At 33.5% G+C, this 26,467-nt stretch overlaps 1 protein-coding gene across 2 annotated transcripts in view; it reads left to right on the top strand.

Moving 5' to 3' along the window:
* The window catches only part of ADGB (androglobin), a 73,392-nt gene that overhangs the window by 12,793 nt on the left and 34,132 nt on the right, over positions 1-26,467 (top strand). For both annotated transcript variants that reach the window (XM_010707152.3, XM_085216995.1), the window contains exons 3-17: positions 945-1,037; positions 2,921-2,992; positions 3,584-3,772; positions 4,275-4,414; positions 6,596-6,682; positions 8,314-8,501; positions 9,632-9,760; positions 11,054-11,148; positions 12,995-13,172; positions 14,126-14,216; positions 15,540-15,684; positions 19,165-19,195; positions 22,737-22,905; positions 23,888-23,951; positions 25,227-25,329. In XM_010707152.3, coding sequence (XP_010705454.2) covers positions 945-1,037; positions 2,921-2,992; positions 3,584-3,772; positions 4,275-4,414; positions 6,596-6,682; positions 8,314-8,501; positions 9,632-9,760; positions 11,054-11,148; positions 12,995-13,172; positions 14,126-14,216; positions 15,540-15,684; positions 19,165-19,195; positions 22,737-22,905; positions 23,888-23,951; positions 25,227-25,329 — 1,774 coding nt within the window. The remainder of the gene's footprint in view (positions 1-944; positions 1,038-2,920; positions 2,993-3,583; positions 3,773-4,274; positions 4,415-6,595; positions 6,683-8,313; positions 8,502-9,631; positions 9,761-11,053; positions 11,149-12,994; positions 13,173-14,125; positions 14,217-15,539; positions 15,685-19,164; positions 19,196-22,736; positions 22,906-23,887; positions 23,952-25,226; positions 25,330-26,467) is intronic.

Genomic DNA, 26,467 nt, shown 5'->3' on the forward strand with positions numbered 1-26,467 from the left:
AAATAGTTTGGGAGACTTTTGGTTTAGGTTTTTGTTGCCTGGTTGTTTTTTTTATGACTTTGAGATATATTTTCGATTTCCTTCATTTGGTCAGTAAGTACTCAAAGCATTGTTTTTCTACCCTAGAAACTCTTTCTCTTAGTTGGCTTGTAAAAGGCATGATTTATACACTTTGGCCTATGAAGCACACAGGAACCTATAGTAAATCTAAAACTATTTAACATTCCTGGCACAAATAGAATGTACTAACTGTGTAACTGATCAGTTTCTTAGGCGATATAAGCAGTATCAGAGGCACATGGTTGTCCTACATTGTGCTTTTAGGTAAGCAGGTATCATATATATCCTGATGCTTTCTGTTTATGTGGAGAGTAAGTATTGCTTTGGAAATGGAAATTTGAAAAGTATATGATGCCTTCTCTTCAATGATTAATTCATAAATTAATTCATGGGTGTATAATTGTAGCTCTCCTCATTTCTATGGCAATTTCAATTGCTTTATGTATAAATAATTGCTTCAGAAATTTACTTTCAGGTTTCAACTTTAAAAACTTTAGAAATAATGAGTTAGAAAAAATACTTAGAGATGACATGGCAGATTGGTGTCTTGAATAAAAAATTTAAACATTTGAGGTGTGTTTGTGTGGAGGGGGGGGGAATTCCCAATGGTGGGAAAGAGTGGAAACATTCAGTGTAGGACAGTTTGATAATGCATACCACAAAGATTTCTCTGAACAGAGTAAGCAGTTTTTGTGCTGAATTGTCAGTTTGGACTTCACGTTGTTTTAGTCCTGTTATAGATATCATGTGAACAAAAAATTACTTAAATCTTGTGGAAAACACCATAGGCTAATTAATTTTTTTTGAAGTTACTTTTTCTTTATTTTAGTGTTTTTTTTCTGTGTCTGTGTGTGTGTGTGTGTGTGTGTGTGTGTTTTCCATAGCTTGTCTTTGATGATCCTGAAGGAAAAATAGAATTGCCAGCATCCTTAAAAGTATATTCATGGAGACGACCACAAGAGTTTTCAGCGAATGAGGTAAGAAATAATCAAATCATAATGGAAAAAAAGTCTACCCAGCTATGTCACAAGTGCAGAGGAAATTATTTCAAAAGATGGAGGCATTTGTATCCACATGATCATCTGTGGTGATCCTGACCGTGTGACTGTTGTGCATCCAGGAGCTGGTAATTTGTGCGGTGGTTAACATGCATCACATCCAAGGCTTCTCAGCCTCAGAAGGGATGTGAAGTTTAATCCCTTTCCTTATAGTGTTGGCTGTAACACATAATGTTTTAAATGATACTTTACAGTGTCTGAGTGCACCAGCGCTTCCTGGTACAAAACAACATGGTAGTGTACTCTTCCATGTCTGCTCTGCTTTTTTCTTTTAGAAAGCACCTGATGAGAGAGATGTCATCTTGTTCTGTGTTCCTGTTTTCTCACTTAAAAATCAGTGTTACGGCAAAACAAGCTTTCTTTGTTCCAGCTAAGACATCTTGAGCAGTAAAGTATCTATCCTGAAACCATGGATTAACTTAGTATTAACATAGTACTTCTTCTCACTCTCCCACCTTAAATATTGCATTTCAACCGTATGCATTCAGAATGTGTCTACATCTTTGACAGTACTTGTCTGGAAGGTAAACAGAATATTTTAAAATTATGCAAAGCTTTTCTTCACTTTCATTTTAAAATGAATTGCAAAGAAAACAAGCAGCCTCCAATTTCAAAGCTTGGAGCGTTCTCCAGTGCAGTTGCTGGTTTTTAGGTTTAAAGCATTTTTTCCTCAAATTAAATGAAGTTTTTAAGCACTGTGATCATCTTTAAACGTTTTTAATGTTGTCATTTTTCCTTTTATCAGTTTGTCAGTTTTATTTCTTATTAACTAGACATTAAGCAGCTCCAAGATTCATTTTTAATGGAGGAATGGAAGAAGTCAGGGACATAATTGACAAGACTGAAAGATTGGAAGAGAAGTGCTGCCAACACACATACACTGAGTAGAGGGATCTGAAAGATAAGGGCAGGAGCACAGAAAGCCATGGAAACATGTCTCTATATTAAAAATAGATTCAAAACTATCTTTAGACCACTGCGAAGAAAAGGTTGGCTTTAAGATCTGATTAATCTTAGGTGGTTGTTATAGTTCAATGTGTTTTAGATGTAATAGTGATAGTGATGAGGAATATTGTAAGTTATTAAAAATTAATGTGAATCTGAAGTGATGGAAGGCTATTAAGTACTATTTAGTGTGATAAGCATAGAATCAAGCAGTGATCACCAGTAAGTGATGAGAGGCACAGAGATACTTAGTTCAGTAAAATACAAGCCTAGTATAGTATTTCTAAAATGCTTGCAAGAAGAAAATCGACTGCATACATGAGTATTAGTAATCAAAATTATGTAATACAAATAAAAGTTTGAGTACTTATGCATGGGCTCGTCTGAAAGAAATGATTTGATTTCTACTCTCTACTGTTTTGCCTCTTACTGTATGAAATGTAGACAAACTTTCAGCATTTGATAGGAAATTAAGAAAACAAGCAAGCAATCTAAATGAACTTTTGCATCACATTGGAGGGTCAGGGAAATCTTGGAGCATGAAACAATATTATCATTGATATTTAAGTGCAGAATTGCTAATATTATGACTAATCTGACGAAATCTCTGTTTATATGCTTTTGTTTCCACTTTTAAATTTTCTGGTAAGAACAATTGTTAATTTTAATCCTGAACATCTGCATTTAAAGACACTTTTAAGAAACACCGAGACAGCTAACAGATTTTTAAATCAGCAACCTCTAGTTTGTAAAAGTCTAATAAAAGCTTGCAAAATATCTGATTTTTTTATGTCACTACTGTTCAATTTTTTTTCTGATAATTTAGCTATAGACTTAACTAATCTACTTTCTCCTAGACTCCTGTGGTGGTCAAAAATGAGATCTCATGTGATCTTTTTTCAGCAAATGAACATTTATTTTGTAGTGAGGTAGGTGGAAATACAGAAATATTTATTTTTTTATTTGTGTGTTGCTTGTTTATTTCTTTGTTTGTCTATGTTTATTTATTTTCATCTCTTTTTAACCTTTGTGGTCAATCAGAATCATCGATTTAGTACAAATTTGTTGTAGTAAAAAGGTATTCTTATTTTTTCCATATAAACCATTGTATTACCAGCCTTGTAATACTTTTCAAGCTATGGCATATTTAATAGATCTGTATCTTAAAAAGAAATAAAACAGGATCTAAAATTAATTAAATGAATTAAAACTCAAATTTGAAATTTTAAAAATTGTTACCATTTGAAAACACATCTTCTTATTGTTCTTCAGCAAGTGACAAGCTGCATTATTTGTCGTGTGCCTGTACTCATTGTAATAAAGTTCTTTGTTAGACAAGATTTTCAGGAAAGTTGATCTGAGTTTTTTTTTTTTCAGTAAGCCATAGCTTATGGCTTTGTGTCATTTCTTCATTTAAAACAGGAGTTATTTTTATTTGCTCATCATTCTAATGTAAATTAACTTAATTAGAAAATATAAGCTGATTTTTTTTTTGTTGATATATTTCTATTTGCTTTCAGCTGATGCGATGGATTATAAGTGAGATTTGTGCTCTCTGGAAAATATCTAATGAAAAGGCCTTATCTATTGGAACATCCACACTGTTTTGGAGGCCGTGGGAACATATTTATCCCTTCACTAAAACTACTAAGGGACACATGCCTCTGTACAATAGCTATGGAAAATACGTAGTGAAATTGTATTGGATGGTGAGTACTTACCTTCAGCCATCTATAAATTTTGTGCATTTAGCAGCATACATTTATACATTAGGAGAAAAATTTATAATTGTTGAAAAGACATTTGTAGGAGAAGTTTCAATGAATTTTTGATGTGTGTTAATGAAAATTCATCAGTGATTTTATTTATTTATTTATTTATTTATTTATTTATTACAATTTAGTACTTGATAGAACCAGTGGTTAACTGATAAGGAAAAATTATTTTTGTAAATCATGTAGAATAGATGCAACTAGAATAGCTACAATTAGACTAAGCTTGATAAAACAGACTATAAAAAGTCTCAGTAGTAATAAAATGCTAAGAATCAGTTTCATTACTTCTGTGATATTATATGAAAATCCATAATATAGATCAAATTAAAGTAGAATTCAATTTGTGGGAAAACAGATAAAATCCTCTTACATGCGTGTTCTGTTTCTGGACTACAAGTTCAGGGTTTTTTCTTCCTTTTTTTCCCCTCCACCATAGGGCTGCTGGAGAAAGATCACTGTGGATGACACTATGCCTTTCAGTGAAGAGGGTAATTTGTTACTACCAGCGACAACATGTCAAACTGAACTTTGGCCAATGCTGCTGTCTAAAGCTATAATTAAGCTGGCAAATACTAGGTATGTTTTAGTCAACTCTCTCTCACGTTGCTTTTTTTTTTGTGTATGTGTGTGTGAAGTTGTATGGAATTTGGAAAAAAATTAGTACATATCAGGAATATATTTTGCTAAAAGTTTTATAATGAGAAGAAATACATTTCTGAAACTTGAAATAGTAGATCAGTAAAGCGAGGCTCTCTGTGGGAACAGAAGGCCCTTTTTTTTTTCTTTCAAAATGTGTGTTTGTGTATTTATGCACAGAAAAGTAAAAAAAAAAAAACAAAAAACACTACAAAACAGACAAAAAAACAAGAAAACTGGAATAATCTCCTCATCTGCTTTAGTTCTTTGCCATTATTCAAAAAACGTTTACCATGTGAGTTTTTTTTCTGCCAAATGGAAATATTCAAGGTGTTTTAATGAAGTAGTGCTTCTGGCAGTTAAAATATTGTTTATTTGGAAAAAAAAAAAAAAAAGTAAAAATTATTCAAAAAAAAAAAAAAAAAGCTTTTGATACAACCAGTTACTAGTTCCTTTAGCATTACAAGAAGTTGCTAGAAAATGCCATTACGAATTGGAAAAACATGACATAATGGAATCTGATCCAAGAGGACTGAAGATGGTAATCTGCAATGTCCTTGATGGTTGTCCTGTTTGGTGAGATGGAAAAGTTGAAGGACTACAAAGAGAGAATATTTGTCCCTCTGGGGTAGGCAAAAAGGTATCTTGTTTTCAAAGGAAGAAGAAAAGTCTCCTTCACACAGTTTGAGAGGTGCAGCAATGCATCCTGATGGGCATTCTGACTTTCCAGCTCACCTTTGAAGGAGAATAGATTCACAGTAGAAACAAAATAAATAAGCAGAAGAGAGAGAAAAAGAAGGAGGCACTCAAGCTCATTGCTGTAGGAGAGGAAAAATATACTTTGGACAAATGAAGTTGTTTGAAAGTACTTCAGTGTAATTTAAAATTCTGAAAATTATACTTTGTTTTAGCTTAAAAATTACCCTTACAAATATTAATACTTTTGAATAGAATAAAGAAGGAAAGCAATGGAGTGGTGTTTTTCAACATGAAATACTGTATAAATTATAATATTTTATTTTTGGTGCATTTTTATTAGGAGCATATTCAGATCAGGTATTATATCTTATTATACCTTACGTTTTAGATTTATTGAACTCCTAAGTCTCATGGAAGTTTAATTATTTAGTGTACATTCTAGGTTATTTGCTGGATATTTCCTTTGATTAAGAACATTTTTTATATATTATTGTTACATGTACTTTCAAAAAACAAAATGCACTAATCAAACTGTGGAACACCAAAGAGCTTTTCTTTTAACAATAGTAAGCATTATAGATACAAATGTATGATACAGTAATATAAAAAATGCTTGCAGAATGTTTTGCTAGTATTTATTAGGAAAAAAAAAAAGGATGCTTGGCCTGAAAGGAAAAAGGCTTTTAAAGTGCAAATCTTTATAGCCCTCCTTTGGATGCTCTCTAAAAGCTTTATGTCCTTTTCACATTGTGGCACACGAACCCACACTCAGTGCTTGAGGCCACGCAGTGCAGAGCAGAGTGCAACAGTCTCTGCTCTCTCTTGATGGCAGCACTGAGCCTGATGCACCCCAGGGTACAGTTGGCCCCTTTGGCTGCCAGGGCTTACTGCTGCCACATGTTCAACTTGCCTTCAGCCAGAACCCCCAGATCCCTTTCCATGGGGCTGCTCTCCAGCCTCTTGTACTCCACTCTGTGCATAGATCCATTTGAGAGTTATATGTGTTCTACTGGAAATGTAGCCAGCTGTTGTATAGAAATCTGGGAGTCAGAGCAGTTGCTCAGGGAAGGGAAGTGTTAGGCTTGTATCCCCTGTGGCTATGATGGGATTTCAGACCCAGTTCTCCAACACTGCAAAAAGAGACTTTTCTCTGTGTCGTTATAGATGTACTTGCTAACTATGTTGAAATGATGCCATTGTACAAGAGGGAGCACTGATAGAACAGTCTTAATGCAAAGGCATAGGAGCAGATAGAACCTGTAGGCCAGTCACCTGTGGATTGGAAAATTGCTATTACTTGATTTTAATTCAGTCCCCTTTTCTGATTGTCTACAGGAGATTGTGATCTTTCAGTGTAGACTAGGAGTTTACTGTGAATTGAGTATAATATAGGTCTGTGTAATGTCTGCTTTTGTCTTACAGTTTACGTGAAAATGAGAAAAGAGAGCTGGAGGAATTTACAGTTCTACATGCACTGACTGGATGGATACCAGAAGTTATTCCTCTCCAGTAAGTTCTTATATTAAACAATTCACATATTTGTTAATTATATAGTTCTATAAAGGATAATGAAAATTAAGCTGAGTTCTAGAAGTCCTTCAGTGTCAGTTCTGGGGAGTGCAAGGTTTTAATTCTAGAACTTGCCTTCAAGGAATGCAAGTTTATTGTGTTTTTATTTGCATGTAATTCAGTTGCTTGTAAACTTATTTATGATTATTATTCTTTCTTGAATGAATTTATTTTGAATTAATATTGAACCCTGTGGTGAAAACATGGTTAGAGATATCTGTATACAAGATCAAAAGAATATAAAATGTGTGGCACTAATATTGATAGCTTTATATATTAATGTACTATTAAAAGTATTCTACATGAATTTGAAAGTAATCCATCTGATGTGATTACTTTTATTACTTGTTACACTTTTATTTCCAAAAATAGTATTTCCAACCTATAACAATATTTTTTTCTTGTTTCTTATGTTTTAAGTCCATTAACATAATGGCATTCTGATTTTTTCCAACTTGATATCACTCAATATTTTTATTGAATGAATAAGTGGGGATACCTGCTCTAACCATCTAGACTTTTTTTTATGCTTTTTTTTTCTTCTTTTTTGCTGTTTGACAGATGCACTTAATGAGTATATAGAAATATGGTTTATCTATGTTTAGGTAAAATTGTTTATTTATAACAATATTTCAGAATTAAATAGGTTCAGTCGTGCTCAATCTCATCTCTTACTTCAGCACTCATAGGCTATGCTTGCAGCTTAGATTTTTTGATGTATTTAGGTTTTTACAGTAGCGTGTCCGCTTTCCATGGACTCAGAAATCTTGACAAACTTGGTTTTGCTTCTTTATGTAGTTAATTTTTAAAATAGAAACAATAAAAACAGTATTCATGAATCTAGCATGTAAAGCAAACATTAAATTATGCAATGAGAAAATGTGAATACCACAGAATTTTTGCAATAGTGATATAAAAATGGGTCTAGCTTGTTGTACAATCAGTTGTTTACTTGTAAAAAGAGTTTCCTTCTGTTAGCTTGCATTAAACTTATTTATTATTTATTCAGTTTTAGATTATTTCTGGAATCGTGTTTCTGTGGTGAAGTGATGCAGCAGAAACTGCAATGTCCTGTCAAAACCTTGTTGTAGATGGTGGAAACAGTGGAAGAGGCGTAGAACAGCCTGTGTTGAGACAGTTAGGAAAATGTTTTCTGGAAGTACCTTCAAGAAGACATTTTTAATGTACAGAGCCAGAATCAAGTAATTATGCAGCGTACTTGCAAAATGCTCTTCAAATTTTCCTGCCACAACTTTTATATGCTAGAAAGCTCAAAGAAAAATGCCTAATTTACTTGGTTCTGCAAACATTCTCTCTTTCCTTATGGATTTGTCTGTTAACAAAGTGTTGGTTGTTTTGTTGATCATTTTGTCATTGTTTTGTTTTACTTTTTTTTTCCTCTTGGCTGCCACACAAAATCAGGCAAATGTGTTTTATTTACTAAAATCACTTGGTAGTTTTTCCAAGAGTTGGACTGCCACTTGTAGTATAGTTTTGTCTAAATGAAGACCAGACATTCTTATTCCAAATATCATTAACAGTGATGTATGTATGTTTATTTTTATTGTAAGGCTTGAATACTTGGATAAAGTCTGGGACCTTCTGAAAACGATTGTGCCAGGATTTAAGTGGACAGATGAGAATACTTCTCAGGCAAATACAAAACCTAAGGAGGCCAAAGTCTCAGTGTTAAAAAATGAAATTTCATCTGTGAACAAACATCCAGATAAACCTGAGAAAGCAGAGAAATCTGACAAAGGTCTGTAGTTGTAAGTAGTGTTATCTTTGCAGATCAAGTGTAAATAAAGTTAACATAACCTGTCTTCAAGTTTACATATCTTTATTATGCCACATGAAAGTCTGTTGGTTTGTTGTTTTACCAAATGTTTTGCAATGCTGTGAATTCAAAGAGGCTGTGTTTTAATTATGGACCTCACTAGTAGCAGTGTTTCACAGAAGGATTTGCAGCATTCCTTGTAGAGAGATTATAATTGAAGAGATTAGTCTCCCTGAAGACAACTGTTCAGGTCATCCAGAAAGTATATATCTGATGATAGACATCAGAAAGAGTGATTACCTGTACAGTGTACTGGCATCCACATACTAATCTTTGTCTACATTTTTATTTATGGTAACTTTTCTGTTATGCTACTAGGTATTAACTTTTTTCAAGAAATGCTAAATGAAAATACTTATGCTTAGAAATGTATTTGTACCTGTAACGTTTATGCTTGAGGCTGAGTTTTCTGATCTTCTTTTTTTGACTTTTAAGTTAGGCATAGATGCAATTTCATTTAATATTAGTGAAAAATACAAATCGTACTCTGAAATTTCTATTTCTTCCCATTGAAAAAACTACCTTCCTAGCTAGCTTTGAATCCCAAATACTGTGTCAAAGGTTTTATGAACATTTTACAAGAGACCTGGCTGAGATCTCTACTTAGGAGCTCTTGTTATCATTTTACAGCTCACCCATTAGCGTAGAAGATATTTCAGAGTTAGGAATGCACGTGCAGCAAGATGCAGTTGCTGAGAACAGCACTGTCATTCATTCAACGGGCTGGGGAGTATATTCACAGAAAATGTTGTAAATTTAGTCCTGCCTAAGATTTAGAAATTGTATCAGTAATTGAAATAGCTAAGAATCAGGGAAATGCTACATTACAGTAAAGCTCTGTAATGTCCATCTCTGAAGCTGCAAACTGCGTTTGGATGCTCTGTTAAAAGTTTCTGAATTTTTAAAATTAGAGTTGTATTTTCCTATAACCTGAGGGTTTTTTTCCTATAGTCCAAGGTTTTGCCTCTTGCTTCTTCCATGTGATGTTAGAAACATTCCTGGCAGAATCCTCTGAAAGAGAAAATGTATTTCATCTTTATTTTCATTCACAGAAAAAGCAGAGCAGAAAGAAACTGGGAAGAAGAAAAATAGAGATGGAGAAAAGGAAAAAAACAAGTCAGTGCTTCATGTTTCAGAAGCGTCAACAGAAGTACAGTGCTCTCCTCAATCTTTAGCTGAGAGTAAGTGCTATCAAAGCTAAAAATACAAATGCAAAGAAAGGGGCTTTGTTTTCTGTTTGTTTTCTACCTTAACTTCAGAAAGATTAAATATACTTTTTTTTTTTTTTTAATTGATACAACCTTCACGGGCTGTGTTAAAATCTGAAGTTCTTCTAACATATTAATATAACTTATAAAATGAAAATAATATTGCAGAAATTTGTATTTGATACTGAAAGGTAAAGCAAATCTACATAGAACAATTGGAAGTTCCAGGCAAGTCTTGTAAGACCAAGATTTTTTTCTAGTGGAAATCTGTCTTTTTATTAAAAATAAAAACAAAACAAACAAACAAAAAAAAAACAACAACTTCTGTAATAACTTCTTTTCGGTTCCTACTTTAGTCAATAGATCATAATGGGGAAATGTTTCTTCAACATCCTTCAACATCCTTCTGGCCGGGTGGCCAGAAATATTAATTTGAAATTACTGTGTAACTTATTTGTTTACGGAATTTATTTTTTATTTATTTTTCTTCTGGAATTGTATTTTGATTATTTTTTTTTTTTAATATTGTTGCATTCACAGTACTCTAAAAATTAAGTAAAGTCTTGCTTTGCGCATTACTATCAAACATATATTTTTTTGAGAAGCTGAATTCCCAAAAGAGTATTTAATATGCTGATGTGTTACAGCTTTGAGAAAAAGATACTGCATAACTTCTAAATAAATGGCTTTTTAAAAGTCTGATAAACTGTAGTTTCCAGCCATAGCCAACTCTCCTTTTCCATTCTTCTTGTTTCCATTTTTTTTTCTTTGTATGCAAACAGCATTGTCTTGTTCCATTTCGCACACATAAAGGAACTTATTCCGAAAGCAACTTCCAGTTTGACACTCAGTAGGCATACATAAAATTAGGAAGTAGTTATCCAACATTTGAAGTGGAACTTGAAAGGAGCAAAGACAAAACCTTATGCCAGGTGTCACAATGCCTGCACTAAAATGCTGTCTTTGCATGCTTCCTTAGTTGACTAAGGAAAGACGCAGAGAAGTTGATATACTTCTTTATGAGATGACCTTCAGGTGGAAGTGCACATCCATATTTATAACGCTATATTTTTTAGACTTCTAATATATTTTTTTTTTCCATCCATGGCTTCTCTTCTGAGATTTTTACAATAATCTTGTTTTGAATGAAATAACAGTCAGAAAGAACAAGAATAAAAACAAGGCAGAGAAGGCTGAATAACGGATGGATCACAATGTTTATTTATGACTGAACTTGTTCTAAAACATTTTATGTTTTCTCCATAGGTTCTTCTGTGCCAACCCAGCCAGAAATGGCAGTTTATGTTGGCTGTATGCCATTACATTCATCTGAAGAGAAGATTTTTTCCTTAGTTCAGATGGTAATCCTGTACCCTTGGGGAAAATAAGCGTTATATGTTTATTATCAGAATGTTTAATTTAATGACAATTGCACTGTAAAATGAAAATAATTAATGTAGTCAAACGAACACCAGGTAGTGACTATCAGCTCAGTTTTTTACTTATGTTCTCTTAGATTCTGGTCATGTGTTTTCCTGCCATGACCCTGCTTATTTTTCAGTTATACTCCATGTAGATCCCAAGAACTGAAGTCTTTGGACAACAAGGCATGGAATGAAAAAAATGCATCATGATGAGATGCTTCTGAATGGAAAGGGTATTAGTCATCACAAAAGCAAATGGGGAACGGTGACATAGGGTTTATGTATTTCCTGCCATCTGAGGCCTTTAGTCTCAGACTTGGCTGCAGTTTTTTAGGGTACAGAGGGTATTTTGTCGTGGCAGACCAAATAGGATGAGGTAGAGGAATCTATGTGTCTAAAACAGTTTATTTCAGTAAAGACTGATAGGAAGATGGAAGGTAAGAGTAAATATAGAAATCTACTCTTTCTACACTATCTACACTACAAGTAGTGGTTTTACTGTAGTCCTCCTTTAATAAAGCCCATTTTCAGGCTTTCTTTGTGGGGCTGAGAAGTTCTTCATCAATGGAAGTTACAGTTTAGAAGAAGAAAGTAATTGTTGCAGAAATGTTGCTATTGTCTGTAATTGTACCAGAATTTCACTCCAAACGTTTTGCTTCTTCCTTTTTGGCTGAGCTTTCTAGTTTATATGTCCTTGATAGTTTGTTTCATTCAACTGTGTCTTCTACTCAGCAGCTGACAAGTTTTCGTTTATAGCACCTACCTGGTCCTCTTTCAAATCCTTTTTAATTTCAGATGTTTTTGCTTTCCTTTTTAAGTTGTTTGGATGTGTGTGTACCTAGTCACCACACTCATAATATACCTCTATAAATGCAGAAATATGTTGCCATAGAGCATTTAATATTATTTTATTTGATCCTCTCCTTTTAAGTATCTCTGACATTCACAACCACAATCTGCTCTGCATTGCTTGTAATTATGCCACCTGAGGAACACATGGCAATGAGAAGGAGCAATCAGGAAATTAGTGATTTATTTAGCAGTTGAAATAAGGTGTATTTTTGAAAACAAAGTAAAGCTACACAAAACTTGAAGCAGAACATTTTGCAGAGAAAAAAAAGGAACAAACTTGCATACTGAAGCATTGTTATTTTAATGGGAAGAGCACCACTCAATGTCCACATCTATAACTGCTCTTAAGTTCTTTGCTAGGGGCTTCAGTAGATAGCTCAGCTGTAGTGCCTTCAATGCATTTTGTAAATTAACCAGGAGATAAAAAGCTTGACTTTAATGGCATATTTGTTCAAATTGACGTTACATTATGAGGATATCACGACTTATCTAAAAAACCTGTCACTTTCAGAATTCTGCTTCTTTATAAATTCAGCATGAAGTAAGGACTTGTTTCAGAAAAGAAAAAACTACTTGTGACATGTTTATTTAAAGCAAAATGTTGTCAGTGTTCTTTTCTTACTTGTGCTCTTCTCCACCTGTGCTTTCTGTTTCACCTAAAGGAATGCAATTGTACAAAGAAGTTTAAAGATGAGATGAATCTTTCACAAAAAGTAAACTATATGTAAACACTTCTAAGTAATCAATTTTACCTTTTATGCTGAATATCAATCCTAATTAGAATGCTTTTGGATAATTTTGTCAGGCAAGCCATTTTCATTTCATTTGTTACCCAAACCACTGGATATTTCTCTGTGCATACTGTTTGTTCATGAGAGATGATGAGAAAGGAGAGCTATTGCCAAACAGGTTTTATTTCCATGTTTTGTAGACTGATTCTTCAGAGAAGCTGAGACAGTATGGGCTTTCCCAAGTACACAGCCATCCCGTCCTGGTTACTAGAACTAGGTCCTGCTCCCTGGAAGCTGCAAAGCACCCAGCCTTACCAGTTGCTCCCTGGAAGCTTTTTCGTCAGAAAAAAACAACTGTTGCAAAATCTGAACCTCAAGGTTTGTCTATTAAATAAATTTTAAAATACATGTTACATCATTATGAACATTCTTGAGGACATAGTTATGTTAGCATAATTTAAATAGAACTGTGTTAGAGATTACTTTTTCTCTCTTTTTTTATTTTTATTTCTTCTATTTTTATAATACTTCACCTTAGATCTATTATTTCTTAAGTGCTTTGAGAAGTGTCTTAATCTGTCTCCAAGAAATTAATCTTTGGTATTGGAGAAAATGAAGAGGGAATGTTATCAGAGCAATGCAGAAACTCCAATGCAGAGCCATGAAAGCTTCTGAATACCTTTTGTACATTTGAAGAATGAAAGTAGTCCTTCTGCAACTGTTAATAGTTTTAAGGGTAAATCTATTCTGGGGCTTATCTGTACTGCACAATGGAATTAAGTACATAGTATGAGCTAGTTTGAATATGAAGGCTTTACAGGCAGGCTAACAAAGTAGACTGGCATAAGAAGCAGGAAATCAACAAAGGCAGAATGTCCTGCTTTAGTTCCAAGCTACTTTGTATACGTTTACAGGTAGGCTAAACACACTTCGAATACACTGCAAGCTGAGGGTCAGAGCATTAAGCAATTTATTTTCCTGTGATACATCAGCTAAAACCACCCTGGTCATTCTATTCTATAGACATTCTATGTCTATATGACATACTCTTCTATATGATGAGGTGCTGGAACAGGCTGCCCAGAAGGGTTATGGGTGCTCCATCCCTGCAGGTGTTCAAGGCCAGGTTGGATGGGCCCAGCACAAGCTTTTCTGTGGTTCTATTCAAGATCATGCCATGGTGCTTGGAGATTGCTTCCTGAAGTCCTTATAAAATTATTTATGGGTGAAGAATCACCTATGGAAATCATTTGTCAATTAAGTATTAAATATTTTGTGTGAATATATATTTAACAAGTTGTTTGTTTTTTGTTTTTTATTTTTTTTCCCAGAACCCGTGTTAGAGAAACCTGAACAATATGTTGAGATTGCTAGCCTTTTTTTAAATCACAAATTCAGTTCTATCAAAATACCGAAAGATATGTAAGTATTCAATAGTTTTATCAGTAACATCACACTGTTAGTAATTTTTGCTGTAAAAATACATGTGCAACTTTTGCTAAATACAGCTGTAAGTTATCTGAATAAACTGCATATTTGACAGGTTCTGCATTTCGGTCATAATGATTGGTTGGGTTGATAATACACCAGTTAGATATTTTTTGAAGAGCAACACATGACTGTTGCAGAAATGACTTCGGATTATTATGAAATACTCTGGGAATATTCTTTTGCTGATTGAGATGCTTTTTGCTAGTTAAAATACAGTAAATTAATTGTTTGTAGGAATAAATACACATATAAATATTTTAAGCAATATGCATAAATGCATTATTGAAGGAACAAGAGAATAAAAATTAAGGTGATGTAATATTTGTATATTAGCATATTTTATTTATTTATTTTTCATATTTAATGAATTCCTTTATAGTCAATCTACACCATTTTCTTGAGGATGGTTTGTTAGATAGTCTAAGTTTCCATGACAATCCGCTAATTTAGTCTCTTGTGATTTAATTAAAAGTATAAACCAAAAATATGTAGCAGGAATTGGCATTTTGTTCAAGTAACATAGCTACCTAAATATGATAAAGGACTTTTATACATAACTGACACTGAACTTGTTTTTCATCTCTTGCTTTTATTCTAATAACGAAGCACTCAAAGGGATGATAATTGTAACACTGTTACTGCTAAGGATCTCCATGTTTCATTATGTCAATCCTTAAGACAGGAGTTATATAACACCAACGTTTTTCTCTGTTCTTCATTGTTGCCACAACACAATTACATGCAATTGTCATGTTTACACCATTGTTTTGATATCGCTTTCCTACTTTGCTTAACTTGCATGGAATTATTTGTAATTCTATGTTTCTATATTTCAGTTTTTACTTCTGCCTCCACTAAACTCAGAGGCAGAATTTCCTTTTACTGTAGCCAGAGTTGGCCTTACATTTCAAACTTTTTTGCCCTATCTCTATATGTTTTTCTTTCTACAGACCATAGAAATTCATTCATTTCTGGTATTATCATCTGGTTTTCATCAAATGGATTTTGTTTTGTTGAAGATTATTTAAGAAGGCAACAGTTCACGTCTTACAAACACGTGTATGTGTGTGGTACTAAGCCAGTAACTATAAGGAATATATGCATATATATATTTTGTGCTGCCTTATTAAGCTATTGAAATAAAGGAGATACAAGTTATTCTGACAGAATTCTGTCAAAAAAAGTAATTATGAGATCAGCGATTTGAAAGCAAATGTATGGGTTAAAGCATTTGAGCTTTCTTTTGTTATTTAGCTCCTTCACACAGTCTACCATCCAAAAAGGATTTCATTTGATGACCCATCTCCCTTCTGTCACTGAAAGCAATGAAAATGTAGATGACAGTAATGTGGAAATAAATCAAAGTGGGAGACGCTCAAATGTGGAAGATTATTCTCAGGTAATCATTTAATTTTCTTTTTTTCTTATTTATTTATTTATTTTTACTTGGCCTAGTTTTATGTCCCAAAAGACAGTGAAAGAAGAAATAGGAAATACTTGATTCTTAAATATAGGTTTTAAAAGACCACCCTGCCATATTTCAGTAAATTTCCTCTTTGTTCCAGTTACTTTGCATCCAGTTATTGATGCATAGAAGATCTTTTGCTAACGCTTCATTTAAAAGTCATTTTTTGATTTATTCTTTAGATTCTAAAAGTAACATTGCCAGTACAATAGAATATTTTGATTTTGCACTTTAAAATAGATTTGATGGGAAAGTCTTAATGAGAATCATGTCTTTATAAATGTTTGATTCATTGATTATTTCAATTATGCTATTTCAGCTATAGTGAAGGATGGTATGTGGCAACTTGAAAAATGTAAACTTTGTAAATACATGCCATAAAACCACATCCTCACATGATTCTTAATTGAAAGCCATATTGCTCCAAAAATGTTCACTAGGTAGGGGCAGCACGCTCAGCACTGCTTGCCAAGTGCCCCCACAGAAGAAAATGCCAGTCACTAAGGTTTACTAGTTACTTGTCTCCAGTGTAGTTTTCCATGTCAGGCAATATGAATCTTACCTCATATCAGTGGGATGTTACTAGAATTACTTTTGGCAATGTAACCGCTATTTGTTGTTGTTGTCATTTTTGTTTTAAATTGTTTTTTTACCTTGTTCTTTACATATACTACCAAAGTCTGCTTTTAAATAGGCCTCCAACAGAAGGCTCGATGTAGTGTTTAAACCACCTTATGTTTTGAACAGACAAAGGATGCTTTCAAACAAAGACTTTCTGGATACCACACTATTTCATGTATAATACTTTATACAGAAAACTGATTTGCAGCACAGATAAATAGAGATTTAAATATTCAAACAAACAAACAAAGCTTGACGAATGTATTTTCATTTGCTCAACATGTACAAACGAGTCCAGATTGTCAGTACCATTATCTTATCATTTTCATACTTAACGTGGCAAACAGCGCTCGTAAGAGCATCTGATAGCATTTCTACCTTTGACTTTCAGAAAACTGAAGGGGAAAAGCTACCTAGTATGTATAAAAATGCCTTTCAAAACAATTAAAAATCTGCATCTAAACAGAAAAACAATTATATTTTGGAAAAGATGTGCTCCCAATTTGTGTTTACGGCAGCTATTCCTGTCTGCTTTTATTTTCTGTCCCAAGTAATGCTTTTACATTCAATATGATTACAGTATAGAAAATTGTTTAAAAGTCTCTATAAAATATGTCCATCCAAAGGGCTACATGAAGGAAAAACAACCTCAAAATGCTGATCTTTACAATCTTGTAGAAAAGATGACCGAATTATTTTAAAATTTCTGCAGTCTCTTTCTTGGACAAACTGATAAATATACATGGGGATAATATTTCTGAAATTTGTTTGAGGTACAGTAACTTGATGTATAGAGTTGCATAATGTGTTTGAAGACCACATGCATACTGCTGAAGATAGTATTAGGTATCTTCATAGACAAAGAAAACTCAATAATTAATTCTGGTAAGATTTGAAATAAAAGGAAAATGTTTTGCTATATAATTTTTGGAGTACCTATTTACATGTTTCCTCTTCAGAATATATTATAATTTTTACATTTCAGATCTGAAACTCATTTCTTTTTAAACTGTTCTATATCCATTGTGTAGTGTAGAAAGTGTACATGTGTGTAGACATATTTATTGGATATTTATTAGTTAAAAATAAGGCAGTGCTGTAGTGAAGGAAAGTTCTTTGCAGTAAGATGTTTTTGGCTACTCTGGATTTTGTGCTCATTTTACAGACAATATATTTAATCATACTTCATGTTCTTTTAAAAGTGTTTTTAATTATTGCAAATTACAAAAACCGTTACAAAAGCAGCAGGACAAAAAGGTTCTGTAAGTAGTATTATAATTATTGGTTGGGTTATTTCTGTCTCTATAGCTGAACAAATACAGATTTAGTTAATTGTAAAGTAAAATAATAGACATCTATGTGCTGGAGGCATAGAGACAGTTTAGAATGTCACTTTGCTAGTCCTGGAGTTAAGAGCCGTTCTGATTCTAGAAGGCTGCACTGTCACAGCAGGGCATGCAAACAAGGAAATTCAAGGGCGAGTAAGAAAATACATGAGAGAGAGATACTGATTAAAAAATAAGAGTGGTAAGGAGATGTGAATATGATTTAGTCCGAGGGCAATCTGATTCAGAGGTGAAATGTAAGAAGTTATGAGCAGCTAATTAACTTGTTCTTGAACCTTACCTTTGCCTCATTTAAATCTCATCTGAAAATTGTTGAGGTTATTAACAGCTGTGGTATATAGATAGAACTGCATTTGAACCGATGGAAAAAGAAAACAAAGTTTTTAACTTGCAGAATAATCTTCTTTGTTTCCCATCTTGAATGTTTTAATTAAAAAACACTTTATGGGTATCTCTAGGAGGTTTATTATTGGAGAGTTTTCTTTCTCTAGTTTTGAAGCTGAAAATAACAATATGCATATAAATAATTATAGATCTGATTAGAAATAGCAAATGCTGAAAGAGCAACCTTGATATCCTCAATCACTAGCTTATTGCCAGTTTGTAAAATTTCATGTTGTGTTATACTGAGCATTAATAACTTTGTTTTCAGTTTTAAGCAGGAAATTACCATGTTTATGTGGATGCTCAGTGCTGTCAACTTCAACATTAGCACCTCTGCCATAGACAGAAATGAATATAGATGAGGATTTTGGGTGGAAGGGAGGTGACAGTGTTTGTTAAGTGGAGAGCTGGAATGAAAAGATGGAGTTTGTGACAGAACTTCTAGGCTTCATTATTTTCCTTTGCAAAGGTAAAGTTAGTCCAGTTAACCCACTGATAGCTTAGTGCAAAGTGGACTTTCCAAAAGGCAGGCTAACTGGATTTCAACATCAGTCAATTCAGCTCCTCTAGCTTTGAAAAGGCAATGGCCAGAGTAAAGTTGTTCGCAAACAAATTATCAAAAATTGCAGATATTTTTTATTTATGCTGCTGACACAAAACCAAAAATGCTGTAGCAATCAAGTATGATGTTTCAATTGGCAGTTGTAGATGCACAACAAGAAATTCTTGTCAGAAGAGACCTTAATAAACTCTCCAAAATGAAAACAAAATAGAATAGAACCACATCTAGAATAAATCTAATTACTTGTTGGAATAGAACTCATTGTCAAAGAACAGTAGTGTCAGATAATAGTTTTAATAGTATAGGAGTAGGCATGTTGATCAGTTTTTATCCCAAACTGCAGATCATATGTATGTTTCTAGGAAAGCATACCCTTAGCTTTCATTTTCCTTTTCCTTTAGAGATAATGTACTAGCTCAGAAAGGACTAATGCAGAAAGGAAATATTTTCTTAAAAAATATGATGCAAAATTAGAATAACTTTTTTTCCCCCCTCATATAGGAGCAGCATAAAACAAGGAGACACACTGGAGGTAAATATTTTTGAAAGTCATATTCAGATTTCTGCCATTCTCATATTATTTGATTTCACTGTTAACCTTTATTTTAAGAATATAATCAGTCTTATGGGTTTATGGGTTTTGGTCGTAAACACTTCAAAGAATGGATGTAACTGCAGAATGGACTCCTCATATTGGTATTTAAAATTCCCTAACTTGCAGGAATATTTTGAAAAAATTCACTTTTCACATTAGAATGTTAATCTCCAATAAAATATACTGGATTTTGTACATAAAGTTCTGTTTCTGAACAATGTGAACTGTTTTTATTTTGTTTTCTCTGAGGTAGGAGAGAAGAGAAAAGGACAACTTCAATTTTAATGTGTTGCATTTTTATGTTTTTAGTCTGTTAGGGCTTGAAGAGTGTGCAGATGGAAAATAACAAGAAACATATGTTCAGTACAGGCAAAGAACATTATTTTAACATTATACTTTCAAGAACTTTTAATCATTTCAACCACTGTAGTGCTAGGATATATTTTCTTGTTATTTCTTTGTAGGATTTTTATATTTTCAGTAAATAGAAACAAAACAGGGAAATCTCACTGTATCAAAATTCTGTAAGTTATAAGCTGGAAATACAATCCTTTAGTTATTGACTCACAGCTTGGTATCTGTTTTAGCTCTGGCCCAAAACCCAATAGAAATATAATAGTTGGCAATAGATGGCTCTTTAAAGCCTGCCATACATATGCTGGAATGCTGAACTATTTCTGTAGCTGTCATTATTGATTCTAAAATTGGTGCATCTCAGCAGCCAGACAGCTATATGTTCTGTTTACTTGAAAGCCCAGTCAGGAAATGCCCCTCGAAGAAAAGATTACTAATTAGTGTACAGATTGGTCCTGTATAGAATATAGAATAATAACATGATCCACTTTTATAATATTGGTATCATTCCAAATGTCTCTATATCCTTTTGTTGCATTAGAATCAGTGATCATGTGGGTCACAGAGGAGTTTTATCAACTTACTGATGCAACATAATGTTAATAATTTGAGCAAACTTTTCTTTCATTCCAAAGGTCATCCAACTCATTGAGGGATCGCCCAGTCAATAGATACATTGTAGGAAAGTAGTAGGAATGTGCATGTTATTAAGTGCATAATTAGATGCTGCTGTTTTTTGACCATTTACCAGTCTTTGATGTTGCAGTTTATATTCCTTTGCCACACTCCTGGTTAGCCCTGATTAGTACAGGAACCCTGATGAATTGCTACTAATGCTGTGGCACTTCTCTGTATGTGCTGATATTTTTTTGAGAACCAATATGCTTTTTTGAGCTCGTGAGATAAGGATGGTTTGATGTCAGTTTGTAATTTATTAATGAACAGAGAACTTGAGTTTACTCATCAATTCCAATGTATATGCCTCCAGTTCTTAATAAAATTCTAATTGTGTTCCTAATGCAAGCATTTACATTTGCATAAATATCACTGCTCTCTTTATTACACAGCTTACACTTTTTATACCAAATCTCATCATATTCAGTTTTACTAATAAATATCAGCATGATATCAAATCAGCTACTTTCCTGAAATCTGGCTAAGTTATACCTATTGCATTTCATTATCTAAAAATTAGTGTTTTTATAAAAAAATCCTACCTCCTAAAAAAAATCCTAAATTAGTCTGACATTCTGCCTAGAGGAAATTATTTTGCCTTTCAATTAATCATCCATCTACCCCATTTTATATCCCTCTATATTTAGTATTTACATTTTTTCAAGAAATAAATTGTATAATAATTACAGGCAATTAGTTGCTGAAGTTACCTTCCACATGTCAGCCTTAAAGTACTGATTTGTACAGAGCAGCTCTTAAGATTTTCTTCAAATGTAGTTACTGTTTTATTCCAGAAATTATATCTTCAATATATTACCTAGTGTTTGCAGTTTTTCATATTTGGAAGTACCCCTTCTTGCATACAAGTCATATAAAAAATTTTTGGAATTGTGTTTCTGTATGATTCCAGGAAATAATGCTTTGAACAGCATTACCTTTGGTATGCATAGATAAAAATGGAAAAAAAAATGCTTTTTTTATGACATTCTCACAAGATTCTCACTGTTTCTTCAAAGAAAAGAGGGGAGAAAATTCAGCCATTTTGTTGAAACTGGTTTTGCTTTCCTTTTGCTGCCCTTGGAAGGTTATGTTCCATCTAGTCCCAGTCTATATAAATGAAACAGAACAGAAAGGTTTATCTATTGACTTTTAAATAAGGTGGAGCATATCTTCTACTCGAAGGCTTTAGAAATCTATTGATCCAGCTGATCTTGAACAATGCCTATTGATAGCACTCTAGTCCCTGTGTTCAGAATGAACAGAGGAGCAACACTCTATTCAACATAGCTCTGAAATGGGATATAGTTATACTGCAGTGATCCCCTTTCCATAGTCTCTACAACGTGGGTCATAAAAAGGCAGGTTTCTAAGACAACTACTGGTTATTTCACTGGAGGCCCAAAACCCTTATTACACAATTCTCAGGAGAAGCCTACATTTATTTAATTATTTTTTTAACATTTTTCAGGCACTTTTCCCGTAAGGGAAAAAAAAAAGGACTGTAGCACATTTCCTTCCATTATATTCCTTTCAACTCTTTACAAATAGTTGCAAAATAATTACAATCACTTCCATCTTATAAGCTCATTAGTTATCCAGAAGATCACCGTATTTCTATGAACATGAAATATTAAAACACATATTCAAAAATAAATAATACATTTTTCTAGTTAGCTTTCTTCTTTGTTGCATGGGTATGTTTGGGTATTAACTCAGCTTCTTCCTTAGCATTCTAAGTTAACAGCTGTTAATGTTTGAACTGTTGTATTCTACTATTCTCAGCTGCTCTGGACTATGCTTAAAACTTTATGGAGAAGACTGAGTAACATCTATAACAATTCATGTGAATCTCATAGAGTAAAGGCAGAGATTGTGAAATTACATTGTAACTTAAAATGTTATTAATTTATTAGAAAATGTGTATACACGATATTCTGCGTAGATATTTTGGCATGATTCTGACAATAGTGAGATTTCTGATTTTCCTTCAGGAAAATTAATTAACATTAGTGAAATTAAATTCTATTAACAACTTGTTCGACTGACTATGTGAGTAGCATCACAGGGATTCTGAGTTCCAGCAGCAAGGATAGGCCTTTATGTCTTCTGTGGGTTATAAAAATTACAATGCCACACTAGCTTTTCACTGATCAGAAGCAGTGGATTCAATGTTTTTTACAAGCTCATATTCCAGTGCACAGTTTCATTTGTAACGGTATAATGAGACAGAATACTTAAGCAGTTTCAGATGGAAGCCGCAAAATGCTATACAGAATTTTATTAGTCATCTTTTGATCTTTTTAGGCTAATGTTATAGTTATTATTTTTAAACTCTGAGATGTATAGAAAAAGCCTGGTGATCTTAGGATACTTTTTTACATAAGAATGATTTTGCTTTGATGTATTTGTTGCCCATGTATTGAATCTGTGTGTCTTCCTATGTCTGCAGAAGAATTGCGTGAGAATTTTAGTTCTAATGCAAAACAAGTGTCAGAAACAGCTGATACTGTTATGAACAGCAAGGCAGTGGATGAATTAAAGGAAGAAATCAAATCAGAAAAAACTTCTGTTTCCAAGGAAACCTGGATTAGCGTTGAGGACTTCTGTGTTTGTTTCCAGTAAGGAACAGAAGTTTTGTGTTGTATTCCATACAATATACAATAGTATGAAATACACAACAGTGATGAAATATGAAAAGTGACTGTATTAAACCTGCATCATCTCAACAGACCTTTTCTGTATAGTTTTCCTGCCTTTCAGGTTAGTCCCAAGGCTTCTCTTCAGACCCTGTTCCTATTGACAGTGAATCTGTAGATGCAGCAACAAGCTGCCTTGCATGTGCCCTCTAGAGTACTGGAGAGCATAACCATCTGCTTCACAAAGCATGTGCCACACTGTGACATGGGTGGAAGATGGCAGGTCTTGAAACACATAGCAGTTAAGGTGCTCCTATGTCAGATGCATTAGTCGCTGATTGATCAAACTCTGTGTCTGAACATCACTGTCACAAAGCAATAAGGGTTGTTACATCTTTTGCATTTGCTCCAAAAAAGAAACTTTCTATTCTCCCACCAAGTTAAAAAAAAATAATAATAAAAAATCTATTATTTCAAAAATCATGTAGTTTATTTAATATTAATGTATTTCAGATATAATTCTTAGACTTAAAAAAAATATGTTTCTGAAAGTAAGAAAACACTAGAAAATTGAGAATAGGCATTAATAAACTTTACATAGGAGTTCTTCCTTACAGTGGCACTTCATAGTTAACTTATTGCAGTAGCTTTTAAGCATGAAAATTCTTAAAAAATACTAACTTGTTACAACTTACAGTTTACAGGTTAATAAGAAAAACCAATGGCCTGACCTCCAATATACCACTGTAGAAAAGCAGCAAAAGTATAAGTTGTTATCAGCTGATTTCTTCGTAGGTGAACTGTATTGACCTCTAATGAAACTAATAATTCTGAACCATTTGTGAGGAATAGCTTTGTGTGACTTATGGAAGATTATAATACATGTACTAATTAAAATTAAAAAGTTATGTAATGGAACAAATATTTATCTGAAATACATAATTTATATATTTTGTCTTCCTAGGAACCTGTATGTTTTTCATAAGCCACATACGTATGCTTATAACTATCAGAAGACAGATTTTAAGGTATATAACTGTTTTGAATTTTTTTTTGGTTTTTTTTTTTTTTGTCTTTGTTAAAACTGTGTAATTAGATAATACATATATCCTAAGTGTTATTGGTACATTGTGTAGAACTGCTATGACTGAAAATGTAATAATGTGTTAGGATTATTACAGATTATTTTCCTAGCAAATACCTGGAAGTATTTCACTATGTTCAAATCAAGAATAAAATATGTTATAAATTGCCATTACAGAATAAATTTAAAAATATGGAGTATGCAACTCATCAAAATCAGTAGTGAGAGTATATATTACACTGAATTGTGTCTCCATCTTTTTTTCCATCTTGAGTGAAATCTATCTTACAGCAATTAAATTCAGTGATGATTCAGCTTCAGAATCCCTTCAATTCCCTTTCTTCATCTTCACCTGTCATCTAACACTCAAATCAGAAGTCTGTTTAGCTTAGCCTTCTACTTTCTCTGTACATGCTAATTCCTACGGTGATATGCATGAGGTTCTATTGTGGGGATTAGAAATACTCCTTAGTTGCATAAAATTACAGTATTTCTTTAAATCTGCCATTAGTTTTTATTATCAGAAGGTTATTCAACATGCTTGAATATCCTGTTCCAGCTCCAGTTTCATAATGTAACTGAAGAGTAATTACAGAGTTCTGAAGTGCAAATTCTAGGCATGAATTTAATATAAAACTCTATACTGAGAAGGTTAACTACACAGATTATGCTTCATAACTATAGTATACCTTCATTTTTATACCTCTCTGTATTTATGATCACATAATGAGAAATTTTATGAAACCTTTCATGATATATTTTCACAAACCATAATTAACCTGAAGTCTACGTGAAACTGTGTGCTGTTGTGCTAAAACACATCTAATCACCCTTTACTGTAACTCCATTTTCTTTTTTTTAAGTTGATATGCTTGAGTTGTATAAACTAACAGGAAAATTCTGTATCAGAGTTATAAAATTTATACAAGTATAACATTTCATATAATCCTGTGAAAGAAGTAGCAATATATAGCATTCTAGGATGAAGCACCAAAAATATATTGATATGACTCTGAGAAAATGTAGCACATGTTAAAACAGATCAGTAGCAAAGGAGCTCATTCACCATCAGACTTTGAAGAATTTCTAGGAACAGCAGAGTTACCTTATAATTTTTTATATTTGCATAGGAATTCCGTATTAAAGTTGAGGATGAAAAATGTGTGAGCAGACAACATTCAATAAAAAATAAAAATGAACTTATTCTTTCTCTATACAGTCTACTGATGATCGAGTCTCCTATTATCTACTTGTGGACAGTCTGACACCTGTTGAAATCCTGGTTAGCTTTTCTGCACTAGTGTGCTGGGATGACACTGGAGGTAAGGCCAATGCAGAAAAGTGCATGTTCATAGAATCATTGAGTGGCTTTGGTTGGAAAGGACCTTAAAGATCATCCATTCCAGTCCCCTGCTGTGGGCATTGCTGCCATCCACCAGATCAGGCTGCTCAGGGCCCCGTCCAACCTGACCCTGAGCACTTCCAGGAATAGGGCATCTACAACCTCTCTGGGCAGTTCGTTCTAGTGCCTTACCACCTACTGATTAAAGAATCTTTTTGTGGCATCTAACCTAAACCTCCCTTTCTAAGTTTGAAACTGCTCCCCCTTGTGCACTCACTATTAGAGTTGGTCCCTCTCCTTGTGGTAAGCTCCCTTCAAGTGCTGTAAGGCAGCAGTGAGGTCTCCTCAGAGTCGTCTCCCCAGAGTCTTCTCCCCCTCAAACCAAATGAGCTCAGCTTTCTCTACCTTTCATCATAGGAGAGGTGCTCCAGCCTTTTGGTCACCTTTGTGGTCCTTTTCTGAAACCACTTCAACAGCTCCACATTTTTTTGTGTGCTGGGGTCCAGGCACAAAGTACTCCAGATGGGGCCTCACAAGGGCATAGCAGAGGAGGACAATCACCTCCCTCATCCTTCTGGCTGCCCATCTTTTAATGCAACTCAGGATACAGTTGGCCTTCCAGGCTGCAAGTGTGTACTTGAATGTCTGTGCTGTTATGTTTGGCAGCTTATCATTAAATAGGCAAACAAATTATTGGAAATATATTTGAAATCCAAGCAACATGTTATTGTTAGTTCATGTGGAAGATGAATATATTCTTGAAAGGATCTTCTTACTGTTTATTATGGTTTGCTGCATGTTTTTCATCAGTATCTTTTTGTTATGGATTTCCTTGTGTTTCTTATTTATCTTTTTTATCTGTGTAATTTCTGTCCCTGAAAGCTTTATGTCTGAACTGATCAAAATGCACTAAAATCTGCAATATGACTAGAGTTGATTTTTGAACGAATTTTTAAACCAATGTACTGTAAGTTCTTAGTTATGTTTAAAGAGATTATTTCGAGATCCAGAAACTTAGATGGTTTGAATATACATATGATTATATCAGTGGAATACAAACAATAGCATACAATAAAGCTATTGGTTCTTATGACAATCAGATTAAGTTAGAAAGACAT

Source organism: Meleagris gallopavo, chromosome 2, assembly GCF_905368555.1.
Source record: "Meleagris gallopavo chromosome 2, MGAL_WU_HG_1.1, whole genome shotgun sequence".
Taxonomy (NCBI): Eukaryota; Metazoa; Chordata; class Aves; order Galliformes; family Phasianidae; genus Meleagris; species Meleagris gallopavo.